Source organism: Netta rufina (assembly GCF_964035555.1).
Source record: "Netta rufina genome assembly, chromosome: 2".
In the NCBI taxonomy this organism is placed as follows: domain Eukaryota; kingdom Metazoa; phylum Chordata; class Aves; order Anseriformes; family Anatidae; genus Netta; species Netta rufina.
This window is the reverse complement of record NC_140124.1, coordinates 136773282-136797673: the sequence shown is the minus strand read 5'-3', so window position 1 is coordinate 136797673 and position 24392 is coordinate 136773282. Positions and strand designations below refer to the sequence as shown.

Below are 24392 nucleotides of genomic sequence, written 5' to 3'. Positions count from 1 at the left end.
CATTTTTGGCAATGTCTCAGCAGCCATTAGCTAATAAACTGAACTCAAGATCAATGTTTTAAATCATTTTACAGCTGTGATTACAAACTGCTTTCATTTAATACATAGAGTTGGTTTCTAGCAGTTCTCAAGGGAGTGACTGCTAAGATCATGTTAGACTCAAAAAGGGTAAATTCCAAATCATCACCTGAATAGCATGATTTTAAGACATAACCTCTTTTAGTCTGCAAAGACTATGCATATGTGCTTGCTATCAATGCAGCAAATTCAGTTTTCGTACAACTTAAGGCATCCATAGGTACAGCTACAAGGCTTACAAGTATTTTTGCCTTTTACCTAGATGCTTTTGTAGCATAGGTTGTGTTGCACGACCTAGACCTGTAATTATGTGCTTTTTATTCCTGGTTTTAAAAAGGTGAGGCAAACAGAAAACTCGGACAGAAATTAGGTGAAATGAAGAAGTAAGGAAATCAAGTGAAAATTACTGGTAGCAAGGGACCCAGAAAAATCAGAAAGGAGAAGAATCACAGGCACTCTATTTTTCATTTAAGAAACCAGACACTCATTCACCATATTCCAGAGCACATACTGCACCTGTAAAGAAACAAGTTGTGAAACAAAGCATCCACTGAAACTTTTCTCAGAATCTCAGAATGAGGTCTCACCTTTTACTCTTTCCTTCATCCTACCTTTTCTACACATTTTAACTGGTAGCTTCATAATCAGAGACTTCTTTTGAGGGGGGAGGGGAAGGGGTGATGACACAATGTAAGTGTTAAGTTTTTACTGCCCCCCAAATCTCCCAGTCCAAATCTAACTCTGTTCAACAGATGGAAAAGCTTTTAACACCACATGATGCTTCAGGAGGCTATACAGAGAATGAGCCTGCACGGCACTGCAGTATGACATGGCTCGCCTTCCATTTACTAGAGAAAATCTGAGTGGTCTACTGAAGTGGACAGAATATCCCTTTAAATTACTTAATTAGTAAATTATTTCCTTTTGCTCTTTGGCATTCATTCTATACTTGATTCCGCTGAAGGAATTAAAGGTAAATCTCAAATATTTCAGGTATTTTGCACTTGGCATTTTATCTCCAGCAGATAACAAATAGGTACACAGTTAAAAACACAGGCTGGTCTTTGAACAAACACTTGTGACACGCATGTTACATCTTAAAAAAAAAAACAAAAAAAAAAACATTTTCATCAGGTAAGAAGCCAAATTTAACGTAATGACTGAACGTACCATCCCTGTATATTATCAGATTGTTTGGGTAACTCCAAAAAACAACTACGTCCCCTCTTCTCTGAGTCAAACAACAGCTTTGGCAACTGAAATTTTCAAAGCTTCTCCATGACTGAGCTTTGTTCAGACAAAAGGGATGCAGAATGCATCATTCTTTCAAACTGAATTTTCTTCAAACACTAAATAAAGCAAACTGAATTCCCTGATTAGCTTTCTTCCAGGGTTATATATGTCTCTGCAAAGAAAGGTTTAAAAAAAGATATTTTTAATCCTATTTCTGACAGTTTAACATAAAAATCATATATGTTTCTCTAGTGCATTACACCTCTGTGCTTTGTTGTTAGGCACTGGTGGAATTAACCACAAGAGGAGATGAATGGATGCAAAACACGTATGATGTTGGTGTAGCAGGACTATACATGCTAAATATTGCAAACTGAAGAATGTACTTAATGCAGTCACTTCATTACAGGTAAAAACAAATGATAGGATGAAAGAATGGTAAAAATAAAAGGATAAATTTCATAGAACCATGGAATCATAGAATATCCCAAGTTGGAAGGAACTCATAAGGATCATCGAGTCCAACTCCTGGAAAAGTAAAATTTTGAAAAATTTTGAAAGTAAAATTCTGAAAAGTAAATTATTAATAAATGAAATAGATTTATTTCCAAGATTTCCTTCTATTATTCTATCAATTTCAACGTGGCAACCCATGTAATATTCAGATTTTCTGGCTTTAGCCCTTTTTATCACAAAATAACAATTAAACTACCACTCATGGGCAAGATCATAATCTCGGTTTCAATAGACAACATCTTGAAGTACTTCATGATTAACTGGAAATAAACATCAATGCAAAGGAAAAGAGAATTTGTTCAGTGTATTTCAGAAGGATTACCGAAAGTCTCAGCTGGATAGTCACTTTTGTTGGATGATGTCCTATTTTACTACTTGCAGACAGTACTGTATGATTAAATAGTCCAGAAAATCCCAGAATGCCATATCATCTTGATTAGTAATAATGAAGTGTAATGCTAGCACTCCCAATGTGCCAGGGAAGATTCCTAAATTTAAAAATTTCTTAAACTCCAGAAACAGAAGTGACAACAAATATATTTTCTATGGGAGAAAACTGTGAAATTTACTGTATTTATGCACAAAACTTAGATCTGCAATGACTTGCACACATGCCAGGTTGGAAACAATGTGAACAGTTTGACTGAAATCAAAGAGATTAATCTAAGTGTATAAAGTCTGACAAAATTATGGACTTAAGTATTTAATATCAAGCCAAATAGCTATCTTCTATTGAAAGGGCATCTCCTTTATCCTGTCTTAGAAAATATATTCCATGAAATTATCAGGACCCTTGAGGTAGTATCTATATTAAAAATAAGATGAAAAATTAACATTTTTATTAAAGAACTGGTAATTTTCTGGGACAATATTTCTTTAAATCTGAAATATGTTCCCGAGTATTTGCACAGCTGATACTGTTCAGCTGCACACGGATGTTATTGAGTAAGGCTAAAAAGGCTGAGTAGCTAGTTTCAATTAAGATGTGATCATACCTGTTATTGTTTTTGTTTTGACAGGGCTGCTGGCATACTCAGAAGCTTGATTTGATTGCTGCCTTGCCAAAGGCGCACTTCCAACTGATGCTTCATCCTCTTTTTTTCGAGTTACTGACACTCCAAGTGGAACAGATCCTACAGACTGCTAGAAAAAGAAGCACTTTGAGAACCACGCAAAACCAAAAAACATTAATTTTGAATTATGACATTGTCATAAGAAGCATGTCTTCAGCTGCGTTTTTTTAATTTATAGAAGATGACTTAAAATGATGACTGAAGCAGACATTATGAAAACAAATTTTTACAATTTCATTAAACAGCTGAAACACTACATTCGGACTTGCACTTGCAAGTCTTTTTTTCTCAGACTAACAGGACTAAAATAAATTCTACAATAAAAAAAATTAAATAGAATTTATTAACTTAAAATACCATGCTCACTAGGCCATCAAAATGCGTATGAATAAACCTGGATCATCCTCAAAGCAAAATCATAACATTTAGTGGAAACTAGACAAATTTAGCCAGATACGAAGACTTCAATGTTTTGCAAAGTAATTTATCAACCTTCATTAATTCAACTTCTAAAAGAAAGACACACAATTAAAAAGAAACGTGCGGCCTGACTCTGATCATTCGTGATTTTGAATTACCTTTTGACATTTAAGCAGACTGGTAAAATTACCAACTGCTCAAAACACAATACTGGTTGACAAAATTGAAGGCATTCAAATCTAGTTTGAAGGCCTGCACCTCTATTTCAAAGATCAGAAAACAGAAAATACATTAATCAACATAAGGCAAAAATAATGAGTTCAGGAACTGAAGGGCCAGAAATAAATACAGTTGAAGGCTTTTGTTGGTGGTTTTTTTTTTTTTTTTTTTTTTTAAATCAACGTGAGTTAGAAAAGACAAAATCATTAATAAAACCTGATCTTCCATTGTGTGTACAAAAATGTTAACAATTCTCTGTAGTGCTAGCTGCTAGGTAAGTTGTAAATATACGCCAGTTGAGAAGAGCAGAGTATTTCTACTGTTGATTTTGCAGAGCGTTATCATTTAAAGATGGCATTAGTTTTTTTCTAAAGATCAGACATTAGGATTACATGCATCTTAATCAATTTTTGTGTAATTTAATTTTGTTGGTATTGGAGTGAAAATGTAATCCATATAGCTGGGTAATGAGAAACCTCACACGTTGCATTAGGAATCTCTGTGGGAAACAAATTCGTGTGAGGCGGGCAATATGCTTGTAAATTTTCTCCAATGGAAAACAGATCACTGAATCAAGCAGTGTGCAACACGTGCACACATACAAAACCCCAAAACAAACAGAAAAAATCGTTTAATTGAAGGAGAATCACTTCCAAATGCCCTTACCATTTTCCACTATAAAAGTAAATTAAAATAAGACAGACAATCAACTATTTAATCCTATTCCAGTGAAAACAATCAACTTACATATACAATGGTATGCAAAGTTAATAGGAAAATACTAATGCCAATGACAAACAGAACTCTCATCTCTCCTGCTCTCTCTGAACGTACAGTCATCAGCTTTGTCTCCAAAAGCCCTAAAAACCAATTCTGGAAGACAGCAACGTGTCACTTTGGTGTCCTCTAGCCATAACAACAGCAAAAAAAGCCAATCAGCTTTGAAAAAAAAAAAAAAGTTTTACACCATAGAAATACTTCCCACATGTAGACAGAGAGAGAGAGAGTCTGAAGTTTTATAAACTTTGGTCAGACGTATTACGTCACTTATTTTCAAAATTTATCTGATACAACCTTTCATATGGCAAAGCCACCTGCAGCCTTCCCATAACAGCAACCGTTGAGCCATGTTTTGGCATTTCTGCATTTAACATCGTAAGAACATCAACTTGCCAAAGTGAAGCAAGAGTTCTGAAGAACGAACATGGATAATATAAGACAGTACAAAAGACAATAGGACGGAAAACAGTGTCTGAAGAAGCTGTGGCTGTTTCTGAACCACTGAAGAAATGGATCAGCAGCATACAATAATAAGTTACACCACTAGTCATATAGGGAAAAACATCAAGGCTATCACAGCCAGCCAAAGCTGGAAAAAATTATGACCAAATATTGAGCGCTTGAGTGCTGATCTGGACAATGAAACAGCTGTTTCATCTTTGCTCACTGAAATCAAGCCTGATGTTGCTGTTGATGACGCCCAGTACAATCTTGTCAGATTTTTGGCAAAAGATTTCTGGTTAAAAGAATGCAGAAGATGAAAGATCAACGTTGAAATAGATGGAAAAGGATCATCAAGATTTGGGTTTTAGCCACAGACTGATGAGGAAATTGTGGCTTGGGAAATAGCAGATGACAAGAGCACCACAGCTGTACGAGAAGATGAATCTGATGGGAAAGGAGACATTGCAGTCAAGTGTTTTCATAAGCATTTCATCACAACAACCCAAAAAGCTGGCAATGAAGTAGCATGCAGTAAAGCTTAACACACCTACTTGGGAAGGAAGCTTTACAGTTATTAATTGGTAGTCTTATAAAGAAGATAAAGAACACAACAGAGATATGGAACTACAGCAGCATTTATATGAGGCTCCTTTACACAGAGGAATACTGTAAACAGAGGCTTCCCACAACAGTCAGGAAAATGCTTTCTACTAGAAAATATTAATCAATTTCTACACAAGTCATCAACAACACATGAATCGCTATCGGCTCTGTCCTGAGTAATGGACAACTTTTCTGAATTCCAGAAGTATAAAAAATCACCCAAAATGATTCAAGTCGAAGCTTCTGTTTAAATACAAATCTGTCTTCACATAATACATAAGATGACAGAGTTTACACTCAAAAAGTAAGCCCAATGTTATGACCTACAAGAGAACTCAGTTTGGGGCTACAGCCTTAAGGTATTTTGTTTTTGCAGTCAAAATCAAAATCCTATTCTATTCTGGAATATTGACCACAGTTTTACTGATGCAATAATATTTTGTGTGTATTACACAATGAACACTAGATTAATAATAATTCATGCCACCTAAAATAATTTATTTTTATTATTTCACCAGTGAGTCTGAAGAGTATGCAGGCACATGAAGAAGATTGGGAATGCTTTTGTCGTGGTTTTGGCTGGGATAGAGGTAATTTTCTTTGTAGAGACTTATATGGTGCTGTGTTTTGGATTTTTCATGAAAGTAGCAGTGATAACAAACCAATGTTGTTGAAGAGCCGAAGACTTTTCTGCTCCTTGTGCTGCCCTGCTAATGAGGGGGCTGGGGAATGGGGGCATGTTCAGAGCGATGATGTTTGTCTTCCCAAAAAACTGTTAAGCATGATGAGCCCTGCTTTCCTGGGAATGGCTGAATACCTGCTTGTCAATGGGAAGCAGGGAATGAATTCCTGGAACTAAAACATTATAAATAAGGTTAAAAATGAAGCACTGGTCTGTGAAATGTTGAGCTCAATGCAGAAGCCCCAACATAGACGTGGGTTGTCATCTGTGAAATGAAACCAAACCCAGACATCCCGTTAGTGTCTTCTCCGTGCACACAGACTGATCTGTACACATGCAATAGCTTACAACCAGCAAGCAGAAAGTGAAATTAATGAAGTCACTGGAATGGGTGCAGATGGAAGTTCTACTCAAGACATGATTTTTGTGAATATGTAAGATCACCGTCACGCAAACATTTTATCTGCCTCTGAGAAGAACATTAACTTATCCTGCAGGACAGTTCAAGCTCTGGCAGCTCGAATAGCAAGGGTCTACCTTGCTCACCTTGAGCCAAGCTTTAATAGCAACTAATCACAGTTGCTGTCTGGCCACAGTTACATTTCATTGTTTTGGTTTCTGACAGCAATAATATAAGAATACACCTGTATTGCTTCCGAAAGCATTAGACATAAGGCCCAGTTTCTAGTTAAAATTAACCAATTAAATTGTTTCCTAATTAAAAACATTAGGCAAGCTTAACCTCTGGGGCTCACAAAAGCAGCTTCATTCCCAACAGATGAACTTGCAAATTCACGTGAAATTCTGTGACTTCAGCTAGAAATTTCAGGTATGCTCAGAAAAAGCGCTTCTGCCTGGACCAAAGATCAGCCACTGGTTGATGAGCTGTAATCTTTCCAAACTTACGTGATAGACTTACGCCAGCCAAGAAGCCCTACATCTTCATCATTTGATGAAAGCACTTTCACGGGTACTTTGAAGTACCATATAAAAGGTTCTAGTCCCATGTAGGTCCAGCCCCTTAAGCAAGCATTAACTTCATTCCTACAGCCTTCAGAAACAATGGTGCTCCTTGTTGTATGTGAAGACAGATCCAAATAGGCATAAGCATAATGCTTTTTGCCTATCAGAAATCAAAACTTACCACGGTCTTAGAAACCTTGATGCACCAAGAAGATAATTATGTCTAATTTAGAAACATGCTTGCTTTTATCAAAACCTTTCCTGCTATTTATCAAGGTAGAAGAGAAAAACTAGAACTAAAGTAGGACAACATAGTTCTACCCTCAATAGCCAACTTTGCTACAATATGCAAAAATCTCTAAGTTTAGGTACTGAAACTCACCCTTATATTGTGTTATTTTTCACTAGCATTCATTATCAGAAGTGTTTGGCTCTTGAAGACACAAAGATCTGCAATATTCCAAAAGACACCTTGAGTAATTCCTCAAATTACAGGAATTACATGTTCTAAGTGAGTGTACTGACCATCATAATGACAAAACTACTTCTTAGGCAAACATTGCAGAAAGACCTCTTGTGCAAACCACTTGAGTGAAGAATTATCAAGCCATAGAATCAAACAGTTCAGTTGAAAGAGGCTTACAAAGATCATTGAGTCCAAGATGGGATCAAGAGTTCATAAGATCCTGAGCACACAGTTAACTTCCCATACAGCAATGGCAGGATTTTATAATACAGTATAATTCCAAAAATAATGGTAGAAAAAGGGCAAAAGGAGTAGAAAAAAAGTTGAGGGGAAAAAATGGATGAAGTCAAATTGCTACAGACCAATTCTCTAATCTACCTACCCAGATAATGGAAAAGTCTTGTTTTTGAATTGGGATATAAAAACTTCCATGGCATAGACGTTGATGAAAAAGGAGAAATTTGGATTTGGGAATCGTATAGGTATATTAAATTCCAGTGCTTTAAAATGATGAATCTGGAAGAGGAGCAATGTTGTTTCCTTCACTGCTCCTGTACATGACTAAGGATGTTCTCTGTGCACTGCGGTTTTTAGATCTATTCCATTTCTGAAACACTTATTAGACAGTAACACTCACACATGCTTACAGAACAGCCAAAGAAAATGGCAGAAACGTGCAGCCATATACATTCATATACAAAGAGATATGTGTAGGTATACGTTTTTGATAGTTTCAGTCTTCTCTGTGATGATTAATTTTAGTGAAATGATTAATGTAAAGAAATACAGAAAAAAAGTAGAGGCTTTACAGTATTATGCATTTGAGAAAAACGTGATTACATGCACTCATATTTTCACTGCAAAGAGTATCATATATCTGATGTTTCATCAAAGTATAGATAATGCTTTTTTGCCAAGCAAAATAAAATCTTTAAATATTTATTGGTGTAAAGCTAAGTAAGGGCTTTTATAAGAGAGTAAATATGTGATAAAAACACCACTGATTTACCAAAATGAAGAACGCCATAACTGAAAACATCTTCAAATAATAGTCAAAATAAAATATTAAATTGCTGGAAACAATGACACTAAATGCAGCTTTTTTTTTTTTTTTTTTCTTTTTTTAAGAGGAAGGCAATATAAACATATAGTAACCAACATATGTACAAGAAGTCACTCTATATAGTTGCATCTTTCCTGCTTTCCTGAATTCTGTTCAAATTAATCTTTCTTAAGGCATTAAAAAGCATATCTATTCAACAGGGCTTTCAAGAAACACAAAGGTTTTAGGTAAGCATATGTTACATAATCTGAGTTAAAAAACTAAACTGTTAAAAAGCAGCAAGTAAGCAACTGGTGCACATACTACATGAACACAGCTACTGCTGCCACACATACAGCTCAGCTTTACCAAAACAACCTATGCAGAATAAAGTATTTAAGAACAAATGAGCACCAATTTTGGCTGACATATACAAGAACATTTCAAAGAAAAATCAACTCTAAAATATCTATGCCAGTTTAAGCCCTGTTTAAAATCTAGCATAGGTTCATCAATCATCAAGCAGGGTATGGAAGATATCTATTGAATTTGCTGCTCCAACTTCACGGATTATTAACAGTTATTGAAAAAAATGTTGGTAACAAAAACTTATTTCAGAAAAGTCTAACAAATTCAGGGAACCAGAAATGTGATTATTTTTAACACCCAAATAATCTAAAATATGTGATTTTTATATGGAGCATATGGATGGAGTGCAACGCATCTGGCATATACTAATTTGCCTTTGAGCAGCTACACAGAATATATATAAATCAGAACTTTTTATCAGGCTTCTTCTTAATGTTTTACTTCTGAAAACATAGATCTTAAGAGCACAATGTTATATAGTGTATTTCCAAAGCCAGTGATAATTTTCTGATTAATTTGAAGTGAACCATGCAATCAAAAGGTCATTTTTTTTTTGAAAAGTCACCCATGTTTCCAATATAATACTCTTTAGAAGTACTGATATCTTTAAATCTTTCTTAGTCCTTCCATTTTATACAAACTGTGAAGTAATATAATACAGCAGATATTAGTACATAAAATTTACCATTTAATAACTTTCTCCACAATATTATTTATCTACTCTTCAGGTTTTGAACTGAAGGAAAGCAAAATCAAAAAGGATATTTTTAAAAAATTTATTCTTTCAATATTAATTTAAAAGTTTAAAAAAAAAAACACAAAAGTTTAAAATTTTGAAGTTGAGAATCAATCTATTAAACGTCAGAACTGTTACACAGTGGATTACTATCAAGATGTCAAGATGGTATGACGAATTCACTCTTTTTAAACTTACAAAAAAATGATAAAGTTCTGGTTGTTGGATTTTGGCTTTTTTTTTTTTTTTTAAACTAATTATTTATTGTACATATTGTGACACAATGTTCAAAAAGTGCTTAATTAAAACACCTCTCTCAGATGTCTTTAGCTAACAAGTCCACGATGAAGGATTTTGAAAATCAGTTTTGAACTTTAAGTTACAGTACTTTGATTTATAAACTTTATTCCTTGCTCTGCACCAGGTCTCAAGTTATTTCAGCTCAGTATTATTGAGGAATAAATTAATATAACTAAATCAATTCCAACAGCTGCTGCCACTTCCAACAATATAGTATCTTGGGTGTCCTAGGGTTTTTTGTTTTTAACACATTGGCCTGCAAAGCCTTCTGCTGTTGATTACTACACACTGTATACACAGTACAGTGGTCCAAACAGGAAAGGTATTCTACCAGTACTGTCTTTTTCTAGACAGAGCAGCATGTAATGCTTGCTACGCTGCATATCTGGAAGACCATCAGCTGATGATGAAGTGAAAACACTCTCATGATAACAAGTACCTTTTCCTTAACACATCCTGTTAAACTTTTTTTTTTTTTTTTTTTGACCCAAGATGACTATTTTCTTCTGTTTACATGTTATTCAGGGTATTAAGTCTGAAATCTATATAAAACAGTTTTGAAAAATGCAAGTATTATGCAGTCCTTATTAGTCCTTATTAATATTAACTTCCCGTGTTCAGTTGAGTTTAGAATAGGAGTAGAAAGTCCTAAAACAAAACAAAACAAACAAACAAACAAAAACAAGCTACAATATTTCCTTGTAATATACGCTAATACAAAGTCAGGAAACGCACAAGCAGAAAGGTTCAGTAATTGAATGCCTTTGTCACCTCAGTCTTTACTAGCAAAATGGCCCTTTAGATATCCCAGATTCCAGAAGGGAAGACTGAAACAAAGAAGATGTGTCACCCTTCCCGAAAGAGGATCAGATCAGAGAATACTTAATCAAATTGGACATAAGAATGTCAATGGGCCCTGGTGGGAGGCACCCACGAGCATTGAGAAAGCTGGCAGATGTTACCACAAGGCCACTCTCAATGTTCTTTAAATGATCATGGCAACTGGGAGAGCTGCTTGAGGACTGGAGAAAAGCAGATGTCACTATCGTCAAGAAGAATCTCAAGGAGTAACCAGGAATCTACAGGCTGGTCAGCCTCAACTTGATCCCTGGGAAGGTGATGGAATAGCTAATCCAGGCATACGTAGGACAAGTCATCAGGAGTAGTCAGCATAGATTCTCCAAGGGGAAGTCATGCTTGACCAACTTGATGGATGAGGGGAGAGCAGTGGATATTGTCTTCATGGACTTCAGTAAGGCTTTTGCCACGGCCTCCCACAAGATCCTCAGAGACAAGCTGATGAAGTATGGGCTGCATGAGCAGGCAGGGAGGTGGATCCAAAACTGGTGTAATGATCAGGCACAAAGTCTAGTTGCAGGCCAGTAACTAGCGACATAATCCATGGGGCCAATCCTGGGCCCAATCCTGTACAGTGACTTCATTAATATTCTGGATGATGGGGCAGAGTGCGTAACCTCAGCAAGTTTTCAATTGACACAAAACTGTGAGGGCCACACAAGCATTCATAGGGACCTGAACAGGCTGGAGAAATGGGCTGACAGGAAACTCATTAAGTGCAATGAGGAGACCTGCAAAGTCCTGCTCCTGGGAAGGAACAACCCCAGGCACCAGCACAGGCTGGGGGCTACCCAGCTGGGAAGCAGCTCTGTAGAAAAGGACCTAGGAGTCCTAGTGGACACCAGCTGAACATGAGTCAGCGATGTGTCCATGCCACTAAGAAGGCTAATGATATTCTTGTCTGCATTAGGCAAAGCATCACAGCAGGTGGAGGGAGGTTGATCCTTCCCCTTTATTCAGCAGTGGTGAGGCCACACCCGGAGCACTGTGTCCAGTTCTGGGCTCCACGGTACAAAAAAGAAATGGAAATACTGGGAAGAGTCTAATGATGGGCCACCAAGATGATCAAAGGTCTGGAGCATCTCTTATGAGGAGAGGCTGGGAGAGACAGGACATTTCAGCCCGGAGAAGAAAAGGCTCAGAGGGAATCTTATCATTATATATAAATAACTGAAGGGAGATTGGAAAGAGGATGGAGCCAGGCTCTTTTCAGTGGTGCCTGGTACTGAGACAACAGGCAACGAGTACAAACAGAAGCACAGGAGCTTTCTGTTGAACATAAGGATGCACTTTTATTTATTTATTACTGTGAAGGGGACTGAGCACCGAACAAGTTTTTTTATTGAGCAAGACCTTGTACAACTTGCTGTATTAAGTAACAGGACTACAGACTTCACACATGAGAAAATTAAAGAGCGTGCCTCAAGTTCAGTTTAAAGAGATGTTCGAGATGTTAATTCTATTCCTGATTAAAACAAACTTCAGCAGCATTGACTTTTCTGTATCACCTTCTACAGAAAACATGCTGCATGTTATACTATACAGCATGCAAATAGGAAGTAGGACATACTGTTACAAAATGTTTAAGCAGATACACTTTCCTCTATTACTAAAAAAAAATTACAAAATATAAGCTTGCAACAAACATTAAAATAAGCACATCAAAAGCACCCAACAACTCTTTTGTATGTGTTTTGTATACATTAACTTATTTTACCTCTGCCAAACTTAATAAGAAGCGTTACTATTTTGAGATTAAAAATCCAGTTATGCTCCCTCCAAATAGTATTGTATTGACTTATGTCCAGTATCACCAATTAGCTAATAGGTGATAATGGACAAATCTATAATGTAGAAGAGACTTAGTTTACACAATGCTTTTACTTCAGCAAAGAAACTTAAGAACCCTAAAATATGTTACTAGTAGCCATGGGAGAAATTCAAAAGCAGTTCATTGAAGCATTAAGAGAGAGTCTCATGGATTTTTAGACTGCAATATTCTCATTGTTTCTGTTCTTCAAGTGGCACAATGGAAAGCTTATAGAAGCATGTTGAAACTCTGAACGATTATAAAAAAAATGAGTTACATTTACATCTATTTACCCTAGAGCACTGACCATATAGTCACAACAGCAACCACACAGACTATTATTCAAATGTGTAACAGCATCCACATTTTGGCATGCATAGTCACTTTATAATAAAAGGTAATACACTAAAATGCCATTCATTGAAAGCATCTGGCTCCAGATATTCCATTGTATTTTAAAAATTATGCAGAAGCCTAAAAAAGGACCAGTTGTATTTCCAAATTTCCTGTTGTGTTGTTTTTTTTTCCAAGTTTTAAATAAATGTGAACAAGAATGATCTATACAACTCGAACAATATACACAGATAGCTCACATGGAATTGTTGTGCATCATTAAACAAACTTCCAAATTCTAATATTTTCTTTAAACACTAAATTCAGTCTTCTGCAAACAGCTGTTATGTGTATTGTTCCTAAAGACAGAAAACTCTGTATTGGAACAAGATAGAAAATTTCCTTCTGACAAGACTAAAAGAAGAAGGAAACCTTACTGTACTCTTAACTAATGATTTAAAAATGTCTCACTTCTAGCCAAGATATATTAAGAACCTGTTTATATTCACTGCTTATTGTGCCAAACTTAACTTTTTATTTAAATAGCATCTTTGTACTTCCGTTTTTTTACCCTTATTCAGACTTAAAAAAAAAAAAAATAACTCATTTATAATTAATCATTAATTTTCAGACACTATCTAAGAACATATCAGGACATCTGACTTACTGTAGTAGATATTACATAGACAAGGCTAAAGAGTTTATAACCTATCTGTACAAAATAGACTGGGTAGAGGAGAGGACAAAACTAACAACCATTTAAAACTGGGTAACATAGTGGTTTCAGATGTCACACTGGTTTGACAGTGGGTAAGCAAGGTGCAGAAGTAGACTAAACAAGAAACCAACAAAAATAAATGAAAAGGGGTAGTCCTCATTGGGCTGAGTTTGCCCCACACACCCCAACACCATTTTTCCATTGCTCTGTACCAGCTGAATAAAATCTCAATAAGGCCAAAGGCAATTACATTTCTTCATGGCTGTATCACATTAATCTTAAAGGAGAGACAGCACAGCTTCATGGAAAAAACATTGAAAATTTATGTGCTTTGTGAAAATGTTTTGATGTTATGCTTCTGTCCTACCTCATTTCAGCTTAACTAAGTTAAAAAGGTTCTGATATTTCTGTTTTCATGCTTTCAGACAAAACTACACCAACACAGTTTCACTACAAATAGTGAGTATTTCAGTAAGCAAGCTCACTGACAAATTGGCATTGGCAAATTGGAAACTTAAGTAATAGTTAAAAGGCAAAACAAATCTGAAGAAGTTCAGGTACTAAAAGGCATACTTGTCTCTGGGAACACAGATAAATCCAGCTGTACCCTGTGTGTAGTAAGTTTACATGGCAGTAGTTGTGGTCCCAAATTTTTAGCTTGATTTACTTTATCACACTTAAAATGTTATGACATGATAAGATGCACAAATGGAACAAAGCATACCAAAAGATTTTATGACTACATGTTCAGATAAAACTCACAGTTTAGACTTACACAGAATGGGAGAAAAAAAAATGTATATAATAGACATTAAAATTTGAAATATGTTAACATTTAAAATCTTTCAATCACACACAGAACTTCTAAAAGTATTATTTTTTCCTGTTGCAATTGTGTAAGACTGACAGTTAGAGGAAGAAAAGAGTTTTATCAATTAATAACATTTTGATGATGATGTGCTTGAAAGCGTCATGTTTTAGAATTATTTCATTAAATGTTCAAAAATCACGATGGTTGCACAGAGCATTTTGCTACACCAGACTATGGTAACTCAACCTTTTCCAATAAACATTATACAAGGCTATAAGTTTGACTAGAATCCTTAATCTAGAATAATTACAATATTATTTAAAGAAAAAAAAAAGTATTCTGTTAATATTTTAATAAAGGTATCTTTTCAAGTTTCTTCATGGCTGCCACAGACACTGTCTTTTTTTTACTTATATATGCAGCAAATTATTGCAGTTATACTAATGGTGGAACTACTGCCATGTTGACAGATTTCTAAATTCACATTTAAAACCATTTCAAATGACCAAGCAACTCAAGCTAGTAACACTAGAAGCATGAAACTAATTTTACTTAGAAATTGAATAGAACAACTTTTAGGAGGCTGTATAAGCTAAGGTCACAAATTCCACAAATAAATAAATACATGAATGGAAATTAACCAGTTTAATTAATTAATCACTGTTGATCAAGACCATGGAAAAGAAGTTTTCTAATGTAGTCACTAAACTATTCTTATCTCTCGGTATAAAAAGGCAGTTGAACCACTGTTTAACTGAAGATTACAAACATTAATGTTAAGGAAGGTCTTTTATTTGAACATTTGTCATTTATATGAATATTTGAACAGGTTGAATTAAATTTTGGAAAGATACATAACAGTATTGCAAAAATACATTAATGGTCCCATTTTTTAAAAAGAGTTGTATCTGGAAATACCTAGTCCAGTTATGATGCAAGAATGAAGAAAAAATTCAACACAATTTAAAAGCGCAAAGTTATTAAAATGATAAAATAGCAATTCACACATTGAATTTTATCAGATGGTGTTGTTGCAGAACGAGCTTAATTGGACTCGAATGTTTGACAATTACACATAACAAGGTCATTTACACACAAGACACAGAAATGTTTTCAGATCATAATAATCCCATAATAATGGCCATTTCAAGGGCCAACTATGAAGCTTGGTTAATGTGCACAGTGTTCTGTATATTGGCAGTGAGACCCATAGTGAAAGATTCTTGTGTTGGCCACTTAATAGTTGATGACTTAGAACTGAGAGAGCACATCACGCTCAACAAACCACTCACTTGATCAGTTATGACAAATTTAAGGTTTAGAATACTCTATTGGTCTGCCAAACAACAGTGAAAAAATAAGTTCAGAACCAGGCAAAAAGTTTCCAGATTGTTTCCAGGTCAGGAGTCCGCAGGATGAAAGTTAGGATCAAGAATACTTCAAAGCAAGCACTGTGCCATATATACCCACAGCCTTAACTTCCTGTATCTCTTCCAAGCACTTTGCATGCAAATATGTATTTTGACATTATATATGGAATCCATTGCAGCATTCAGTTGTATCAAGTTATGACCTGCATGGTTCATCTCCTATTAAAATTGGTTTTAATAAGAGTAGTGATTTTTCTTTAACAAAATTATGTAATTATTTGATAGACCATCCCAAATGACTAAAACCTAACTGATCCTAAGCAAGGAGCATCAGAAAACACACTCTCTTTTCTTTTACTTAAACACTGTAAATGAAAACGCTGAGAAACAAGAATTTTAATACGCAAGATTTGACATGTTAAATAAATAAAAATCGGATCAACACTATGTGCTGCAAACTAAAATGAACAGGGCAACAGAAAAACATGTGGAACAAAAATGCACTACTGGTAGACATGCAAGAGAAAGTTTTCCCTCTCTCCACTCCTTTAACTCTAAGGATACATACCTGCTGAATGTGTCTACTGGGTCGTTTCTGAGGCTGGTAGATAAGCCAAGTATAAAGCACTGGATCAACATTAATCGCTAATCCTTGTACACTGGACAACAGTACTGCACCTATACACCATGGAAAAGAAAATAGAATACATTTTGAGAATATATACATTAACAGAAAATAATAACTGCCATATAAAGAATGTCCATATATATTATTTTTTTCTTGCCCATACATCTCCTTTGATGCAGACTTTTGTTTGGATTGTACTTCAGATATATTTACGCACGTAAGATTTCTACTAAGAGTAATAATTACCACATAAATTTCAATAACTTTCTGAAAATGAGAAACTTGCCAGCACTGCTATTCTTAGAGATGTGCACATACACACAAAATGCAGAGAACTGCTTTTTGATGTTTCTTGTTTCTATTTTTTGCCAAGAAAAACTGTTTTCACAGAAATCGAGCACGTAGCAATACACATAACACCTTTACTTGGATTCTCTGCCAACAATACAGTTATGCAAGAAATGAGTCAAATGCCCCTTGACACAAAGAAAGGAATATAATACATGACTGTATGACCTTCCTCCACCCACATACACACAGAGAAAAACCTGGTTTAGGACACTGGATTCTTTTTTTTTTTTTTTTTATCTCTTTTAATAAAGATAGTTCTACTCTAGGCTAGTGTTCTGCTCAAGACAAACATTTTCTGTTTTAATGCAGTCATAAATACTCTTTGGCAGACTTGCTGGGTAAAATATGGCAAAACTTTCAACTCTGCTACTGTTGTTAGTCTTAGTATTGTGTGCTTTTAGAGTTTTAACCTAAGTTTTACAATACGTTTTGTTTTCTTTAAATCTGATTTTTGAAGTTGTAGGATTAAAAGGTAGGGCTACTGTAGCTTCATTTCTTAAAAGTAAACTCACAGTTTACATATGCTTGTGAAGAAACACCTACATGGGAAGCACTGAGGCATAAAACAGGAGAAAAACTGTTCTCAGTAACTAGAAGTCTTAACATACCACAATCCAGACACCCTCAAGCCCAATTTAAGAGGCACTATTTCATTTCTGATTGCATTAAAAATCTAACCATGCATTAATTTAGTGAGACTTTTCTGTAAATAGTATATTGTTATTCACTGAAGTTTATTTTTTGTGGCAGAAACTGACTGAGCTGCAAGATTCAGAAGCAAATAGATTAATAGAACACAAAGATAGTGATTGTATTGAAAAAGTACAGCAAGCATTGTTAAGTAGATGTCTTTTTGTGCAAGTTTTGCAACTTTGTAATGAATAAATAAATGAAATTAAATATTCCAATAAGTAATGAAACACATTCAAAAAAGAAATCCTAGCTACTGGAAGGTCCAGTCCAAGTTCTACAGAATGACAGTAGTTTTACAATTCTAGAAACCATGTTAGTTCCAAATCAATTAGTTCCAAAGCAATATCGAATGTATTTACTCTGAAGTATATAATTAAGCAGCAATCTGAGTTTAATAATAAATTTAAATCCAAAAGGTTTATCACACAATTCAACATACTTTCCAAAAAACTGAGAAACCATATTCCTCAAAACATAATACATCACAAAAATAAACAAAAAAGTAAATAAGTTCTATACTTATTGTAGAGAACAAAATCTTAAAACCTGCTCAATTCCAAATGGCAGAAGTCCAATCAAATTGGGGCTACGCAAGCAAAGACTGACAAGTACAATGGGAAAATGGCAGTCAAGAAATACACAAAGATAAATCACCAGCCTAGCACAGGCTTGGAGTTGGAACACACACTGTGAGGAACTCCTATACTTAGAATAGTCTTTGTGATCTGATGGTTTTAAATGTCAGCAATAAACCTTAGAAATAAATCTGCAATTTAAGGCAAAGCTGATGTTGAGCATAAAATAAAAGGGTAATGTGCAAGTAAGAACAGCAGTGAATGTGTCTTGCAGCAGGATCTGGAGGAAACTAGAAAATGGAAGCAGAAGGTAACAGATTGATAAAAGTATACGCTACAATCATTAGCTTTTATAAGACACTTGGATGCCAAAATGAGAGAATCCTGCATCTTTAAGAGATACTGCCTGTTGTCAGCAATACTTAATGAAAGGTTTAATGTATGTGATATGACAAGTGGGAGTCAGAGACCTCCCAAAGAGTGAGGAATAAAGTCAGCCTACAGGCAAAATCAACAGAAATCCCATATTTACAACAGACTCTTGAAAAAAAAAATAGTGTTACTGTAGCACATGCTGCTAATTACTCAATTTAGTTTCTTGTTTACTGCAAAAAATGAGCTAAAACTAAGACGTTCAAAACACTTAAGCCATGCTTTGAACTGAAACTATCTTTTAACTTCCATGAAGTCACTATCACAACCCCATAAAACTTTAATGTAAGGTAGAATGGAGAGCAACATAGTTTATTTTTCCAGTTGTCTTTTGTCATTGATAGCTTGCATCTGGGGAGAAGAAAAAAAAAAAAAAACACCTAACATACAAGTAGTTAGATAAGCAGTTGCACTATTTGACTTTCAATTTGACTGCAAGGTAATTCTGGCCTCCTACCAAGCCACTTCTGTCACTCTGAATTACCAAAATTTACTGCCATGTTTGCTGCTCAGCTGCTCTGTTCACAGAGCAACGTAATCACCTATATAACGCTGTTATCTGTGTAACGGCTCTCCTCAAAATAAGACACTAAATAATCAAAGAAAATATTCTCAGATTTATCCCCCCCCCCCCCCCCCCCAAGCTTAAACTTGAGTTTTCATTCCAAGAAACAAGAAGCCTCCTCCCGCCCCCCCCCCAGTTTCACGGCAATCTCTGTGGGAGAACCAAGCTGTAAGTTGGCAGCAGGCTCCTTACATGGTTAAGAAAAAAAAAAGAATAAATTAATTGTTATTTTCTCTCTGTCAAGATGCAACACTAGAGTTTCCTGGATTTCATTAAGATTGTGGTGAACTTTCTTTTCTCCCCTCCCCCTTTTCTCCTCCTAATTAAATTTACATTTCAGAAAAAAAAAAAAAAAAAAAAAAAAAAGCAGACCTTAGATCCATACCATACTAGGTTTCGTTTTCAGATCCCAGCTCTTGCCAGAGTTATCTATCACATCTCTCTAGAAAACGGCTTAAAAACAAGATCGAGCCCAACACCACGCACAATCTTTGCACGTTTGAGAGAATTTCCTCAACGTCGCCCTGGTGTCACGGGCCAGGTGCAGCTAGGCAAAGAATTTCTTTCCTGCCCAACTCGTGCCTGGCCCTGGAGGAATGAACCCAGGGAGGCAGCAGGCGGGCAGGAGGACGAGCAGGAGGCGGCTGAGTGCAGCTGCGCTCTCGCCCTGCAGATGAGCTTCTCGATGAGTTTCCTTGGAGGACGACAGCTGTGGCTACGGCACTCGCTTTCCTGAGGCTTTCCTGAAGGCCTGGGGGCCCGCAGGGGATAATAACCCAGGGCCTCCTGCAAGGCCTCCTACATCTGGGCCCACTCTGCTGCCACCTCCTCCTGCCAGGAGTACCCAAGTAAAGGCTGCCTGGGAGGAGAGGGGCCCTTAGCACGGGGTTTCTAGTCCTCCCCTTCACAAGGAGAAATTCAAGCATGTAAGAAAGAAGTGTGTAACCTCGCCTCTTGTGAGGCAGCTGAGGTAGAAGAGGATGCTTGGGGAATGAGGCTCCAGAGAAAGGAGGCAGGAGGTGAAAGGAGGAGTGGTGAAACAGGGCAGAGTCAAGGAGCAGGGTGATGGTGCCGAAGGATGCTCAGCGGTGAGTGAGGAACAGAAAAGGGCTTCAAAAATCAGAGCCAGAAGAAAGGAACGACAGCAGCAGGACAGTGAAAGGAATGACGAGGTGAAATAGTGTTTGGGGAACGAGAAAGGAGGTGGCAATGCCTGGAGCAAACAGCTGTTTGTTTGGAAGAATAAGAACCTCATGAGAGAATAAACTGCATTACTGAGTCATTCTCACCATTGTGGTGGAAAAGATTTACTAGGAAGAGTAGACAATAATAGGTCAGTCAGAAATTTAGTTGTTGAAACTCAACATTTAATGCAGCAGCAATAACATATACTGTAACTCGCTTGACATTTAGAAGCAACCTTGCTATTTATGTGCAGAAAAAGGTATTTTATCTCCGCAACAGTAAAAGATCATCCCAGCAGTGGTCTTTCTAAATTCTGCTGTGTGTATGCAGTACCTAAACACATCTAGATTGCTATTTACAGTAAAAACATCCAGTAAAACATTGCAGATAGTCTCCTATAAAATGAACTGAAAAACCTTTACAGGAAACTAAAAGTTAAGTTAATGCACAGTTTATATTGAGGAGAGATCACAAATATGAACAAAGGGAGTGATCTACAAGAAAAACTAATTCTGACAAGTTTTGTTTATTTTTAGTAACTAGGTAACTAAAGAAAACATTACACCATCTTGCTATATAAACGGCACCATGAATTATTTCAGCATTGAGCTTACAACTCCCTCCATCTCAGGACATGTGAATGATAAGCAGGTGCTGATACAGGTCAAAGTAGCACTGTGAGTTTACTATCCAATTATTTTAAAGGATAGCAGAAGAAATACTCTTTTTTAACTTCTCTTATTGTTTTCAAGGGCATTTCCACTCAGGCATATTGTTAAAATGCAGACCTATGTATTGCACAGAAATGAAAAGTTCTTTTTATAAGAAGTGTATAGGTAATTAGTTCTCTCTGCTAGTTGACTCAGAACAGATGCACTGTAAATCACTAAATGTGGAAATATCTAACTCTGTTTAATTTTAGCCTGGGAGTCAACTAAGGGAAAAAGAGTGCTCTTTACTACTCTGCTCACTGCCAAAATGGCTCACTTATCCACATTCCAAACAGGCTTTACCAATTAGCTATCCCATGGCACCACAGCCATTTTCAGTTACATCCCAAGCTGAAGAATGAGAGCTGAAGTAGGAGCTACAGATTGCAGTTACACAGCATAAAAGTATAACATGCAAGCTCTTTCTCAGCATTGTAATATCTATAACAAGCCAATGCGATTCGATTGCCTTGCAAAATCTAATCTAATGTTACGTAAGAGATGGAGACCCACATTTCATCTTGAATTGCTGACTAAGGCAAGGAAAATAGACAAAGTTTGTTATTTTGAAAAGTTGTTTTACATTTTACTAGCTACAGTAACTTGACAAATTTTGTCTAGCCACTGAAATGTATGTCTGCATGTGTCTCAAGTCAAGGTTGAATGGTTACAAATGGCCTTTTACATATTACCCCAATTTTATCTCAGAAAAAATCTCCTAATCTACAGTACTTTCACAGTTTCATGTTCACCAAATGCTTAAAATAACCCGAAGATCAATTAACTTAGTTGCCTGGACCGATATTAGAATATTTCATTAAAAAAACCTACTAAAACCTTCCCATGCAGTAAGCATTTTGTTCTGCAATATCACAGTTCCTTCACAGTACAGCTATACTTTGCTCAAACATACATACACCACAATATTTAAATACTATATATTTTTGAAATAATAGCTTTTGATCTTAGGAAACATTTAATGAGTATGTACTTCTACCACTACCTTGTAACCCTCCAACTGAGGTTTATAGTTGAAAAGCTCTAAGCGCTGACACAACAGGTCAGCATCATTATTTTGACTTCAAAAATAGAGAAAGCGAGGCATAGAGGTGAAGTTATTAAATCACACAGCAGGACAGCAGGACCTGGGGATAGAATTCAGATGTTGAAGTTGTGTGCCATACCTAGGTATCTACTGTAACTAGTAGCAAAAAAAATAAATGTAGGGTTTCAACCTGTGTTAAAAATAAGTCTAAATCACAAATGCCTAATTTCAACTGAATGGTCTGATAAACCACTGTAAGGCTTAAAGAAACAAAACATTCTCTCCCTCTCTATTTATATAAATACCCAAATAGTCACAAATGCTGAATTAAAGAATTAGAGCCAAAGACATAACATAATGAGACAAAATACAAAAACGCTCAACGCATTGGTTAACACAAAGCTATGTATGGCAGACATCATTTTTCTGAAGTACAAGGAGCCATATTTCTGTAAATCAGCCAGAAGCAAGGCACATCAAGTCAAAGTATGGAGAACAATCCTCAGATATTCCATACAATCTCTGTCCTTTGATGTTAAGAATGGAAATGAGTCCATTTAGTGTTTTGCCTTTCTTAGTGAAGAAAAATGTTATTGCGTGCTGAGATGCAAATTTTCAGAAAACTACTGTAAGATGTATATTTAAAATGGTTGCTATATGCTTCTAAAAAAAAGAAAATCATGAAAGGCTGCTTTGTTTTCCAAAATTCACTAGACCAAAACTTTAATTTCCTTTAGAGAATATGGTGATGTGGGTTCAGGGACACAGCTTAATAGGCAATAACAATCATGAAAAACGGGAAATGTGTAGGCAGCTACAGTAGACAGAAATGTCAGCTTTATTTGGGTGATTACTGAATTGTCTCCATGAAAATATAACAGCAATACTCCTATGCTGAGATGCGTAGCCCATATCCGTTAATTTTAATTCTTTAATATAAAAAAGCTCATTCAAGTATAATTTTGTCATGTCCATCTTTAGGTCCTGCTTATATATTTAACTATCACACTGACTATCCTGTAAATATAAGGAGAATGAGGAGCTCTACATTGAACTGATAAAAAGGACTACACATACAAGGACTACACAGCAAGGATATATTACAATGACTTCAAAAACATCATCAGTGAATGAATAAAAAATGGGGAGAAATACAATGGCTGAAGTTGCCTAGACAGTTGCATTTCCACTCAGAAGACACAGGGTGGTCCAAACTGATGATTTCAACCAGTGCTACAGAAGTAGGTCTTCAAACACCCAGTAGTGCTTACAACTAACCACCTTCATTTACAGACACCTACCAAAGTCACTTCTCTTTGTCGTTTTTTCTTTTTCTCAAGGTCCCACTAGAATGCCATCTCTTGATGTTAAAATTTCAATCACAAATCTAGCCCTAAGTCCTTAGACAATTTATTATGAAACTTCATTGATAAGATATGTGCTGCTTGCATCATGATACTTTAACAAATAAGAGAGTTGGCTCTCAGACTCAATAGCTCTGCCTCTGTATCTGATGCCACCACAATTACACATATAACAAAATTACTTAGATTTCTAATGCCAAAGACTCCATTAGCTTCACTATACCTGACCAGGTTTTCAAAATGGGCTGAGAATTTTAGCCTGTTTATCTCTGTGATGAAAGAACTTAAATACCTATTTTCATGTCAACGTTGTTCTGTTTCATTTCCTGTTTGGAATAAAGTACAGCTTGCAGTTGTTCACCGTCTTAGGGATCAAGAGGACACCAAACATTAAAATAAAAAGTCCCAAAGATACCATGAAGCAGATCTTCTTGATCCCATTTTAAAGGCTGTTGTTACTTTTCAGCTTACAAGAACTTTTAGTCTTACTTGTAAAATACAGCAATTCCAGCAAACAGATTTCTGATGAACCACTGAAAAAAAAAAGATATTATCTCAAACAAACCAAAAATACAATATTTATATTGATGTTTCTCTGCTAAAAAATATAAGAATTTTGGTAATTCCTATATTTAGTGGACTGAGACTAGAAATGAGATGAATAGGGCAGAAAATCCCTGTTTTCATTTGATCTCAAGAGTCTTGCACTGCTTTTGGATTATGTTCTATATAGCAACAAAAGATATGAACAAATGTAATTGCAAAATAAGACATACTATGGATCAAACTTAGTTTAGGCATAGTGATTCAATACAGTGTTTTTCACATCTTTTGTAAAGCAGCACTAAACCACAGAGGCCCAGAGTTATCCTAGGGAATCATCAAGCATAAGGACAAAGTAGATTTAGTTCTCTAGTCTACTTAAATTTCCTACAGATATTCCACAAGGTGTTTCATCAAAGGCTTTTAAAGAAACCATACTACCTATAAGGGATATGAGAGGAAGTTAAATGGAAAAAT

General features: G+C 35.8%; 1 protein-coding gene across 2 annotated transcripts in view; it reads right to left on the bottom strand.

Moving 5' to 3' along the window:
* The window catches only part of VPS13B (vacuolar protein sorting 13 homolog B), a 459183-nt gene that overhangs the window by 243719 nt on the left and 191072 nt on the right, over positions 1–24392 (bottom strand). For both annotated transcript variants that reach the window (XM_084281966.1, XM_084281967.1), the window contains exons 20-21: positions 16393–16502; positions 2823–2970 (exon numbers count right to left, since the gene is read on the bottom strand). In XM_084281966.1, coding sequence (XP_084138092.1) covers positions 2823–2970; positions 16393–16502 — 258 coding nt within the window. The remainder of the gene's footprint in view (positions 1–2822; positions 2971–16392; positions 16503–24392) is intronic.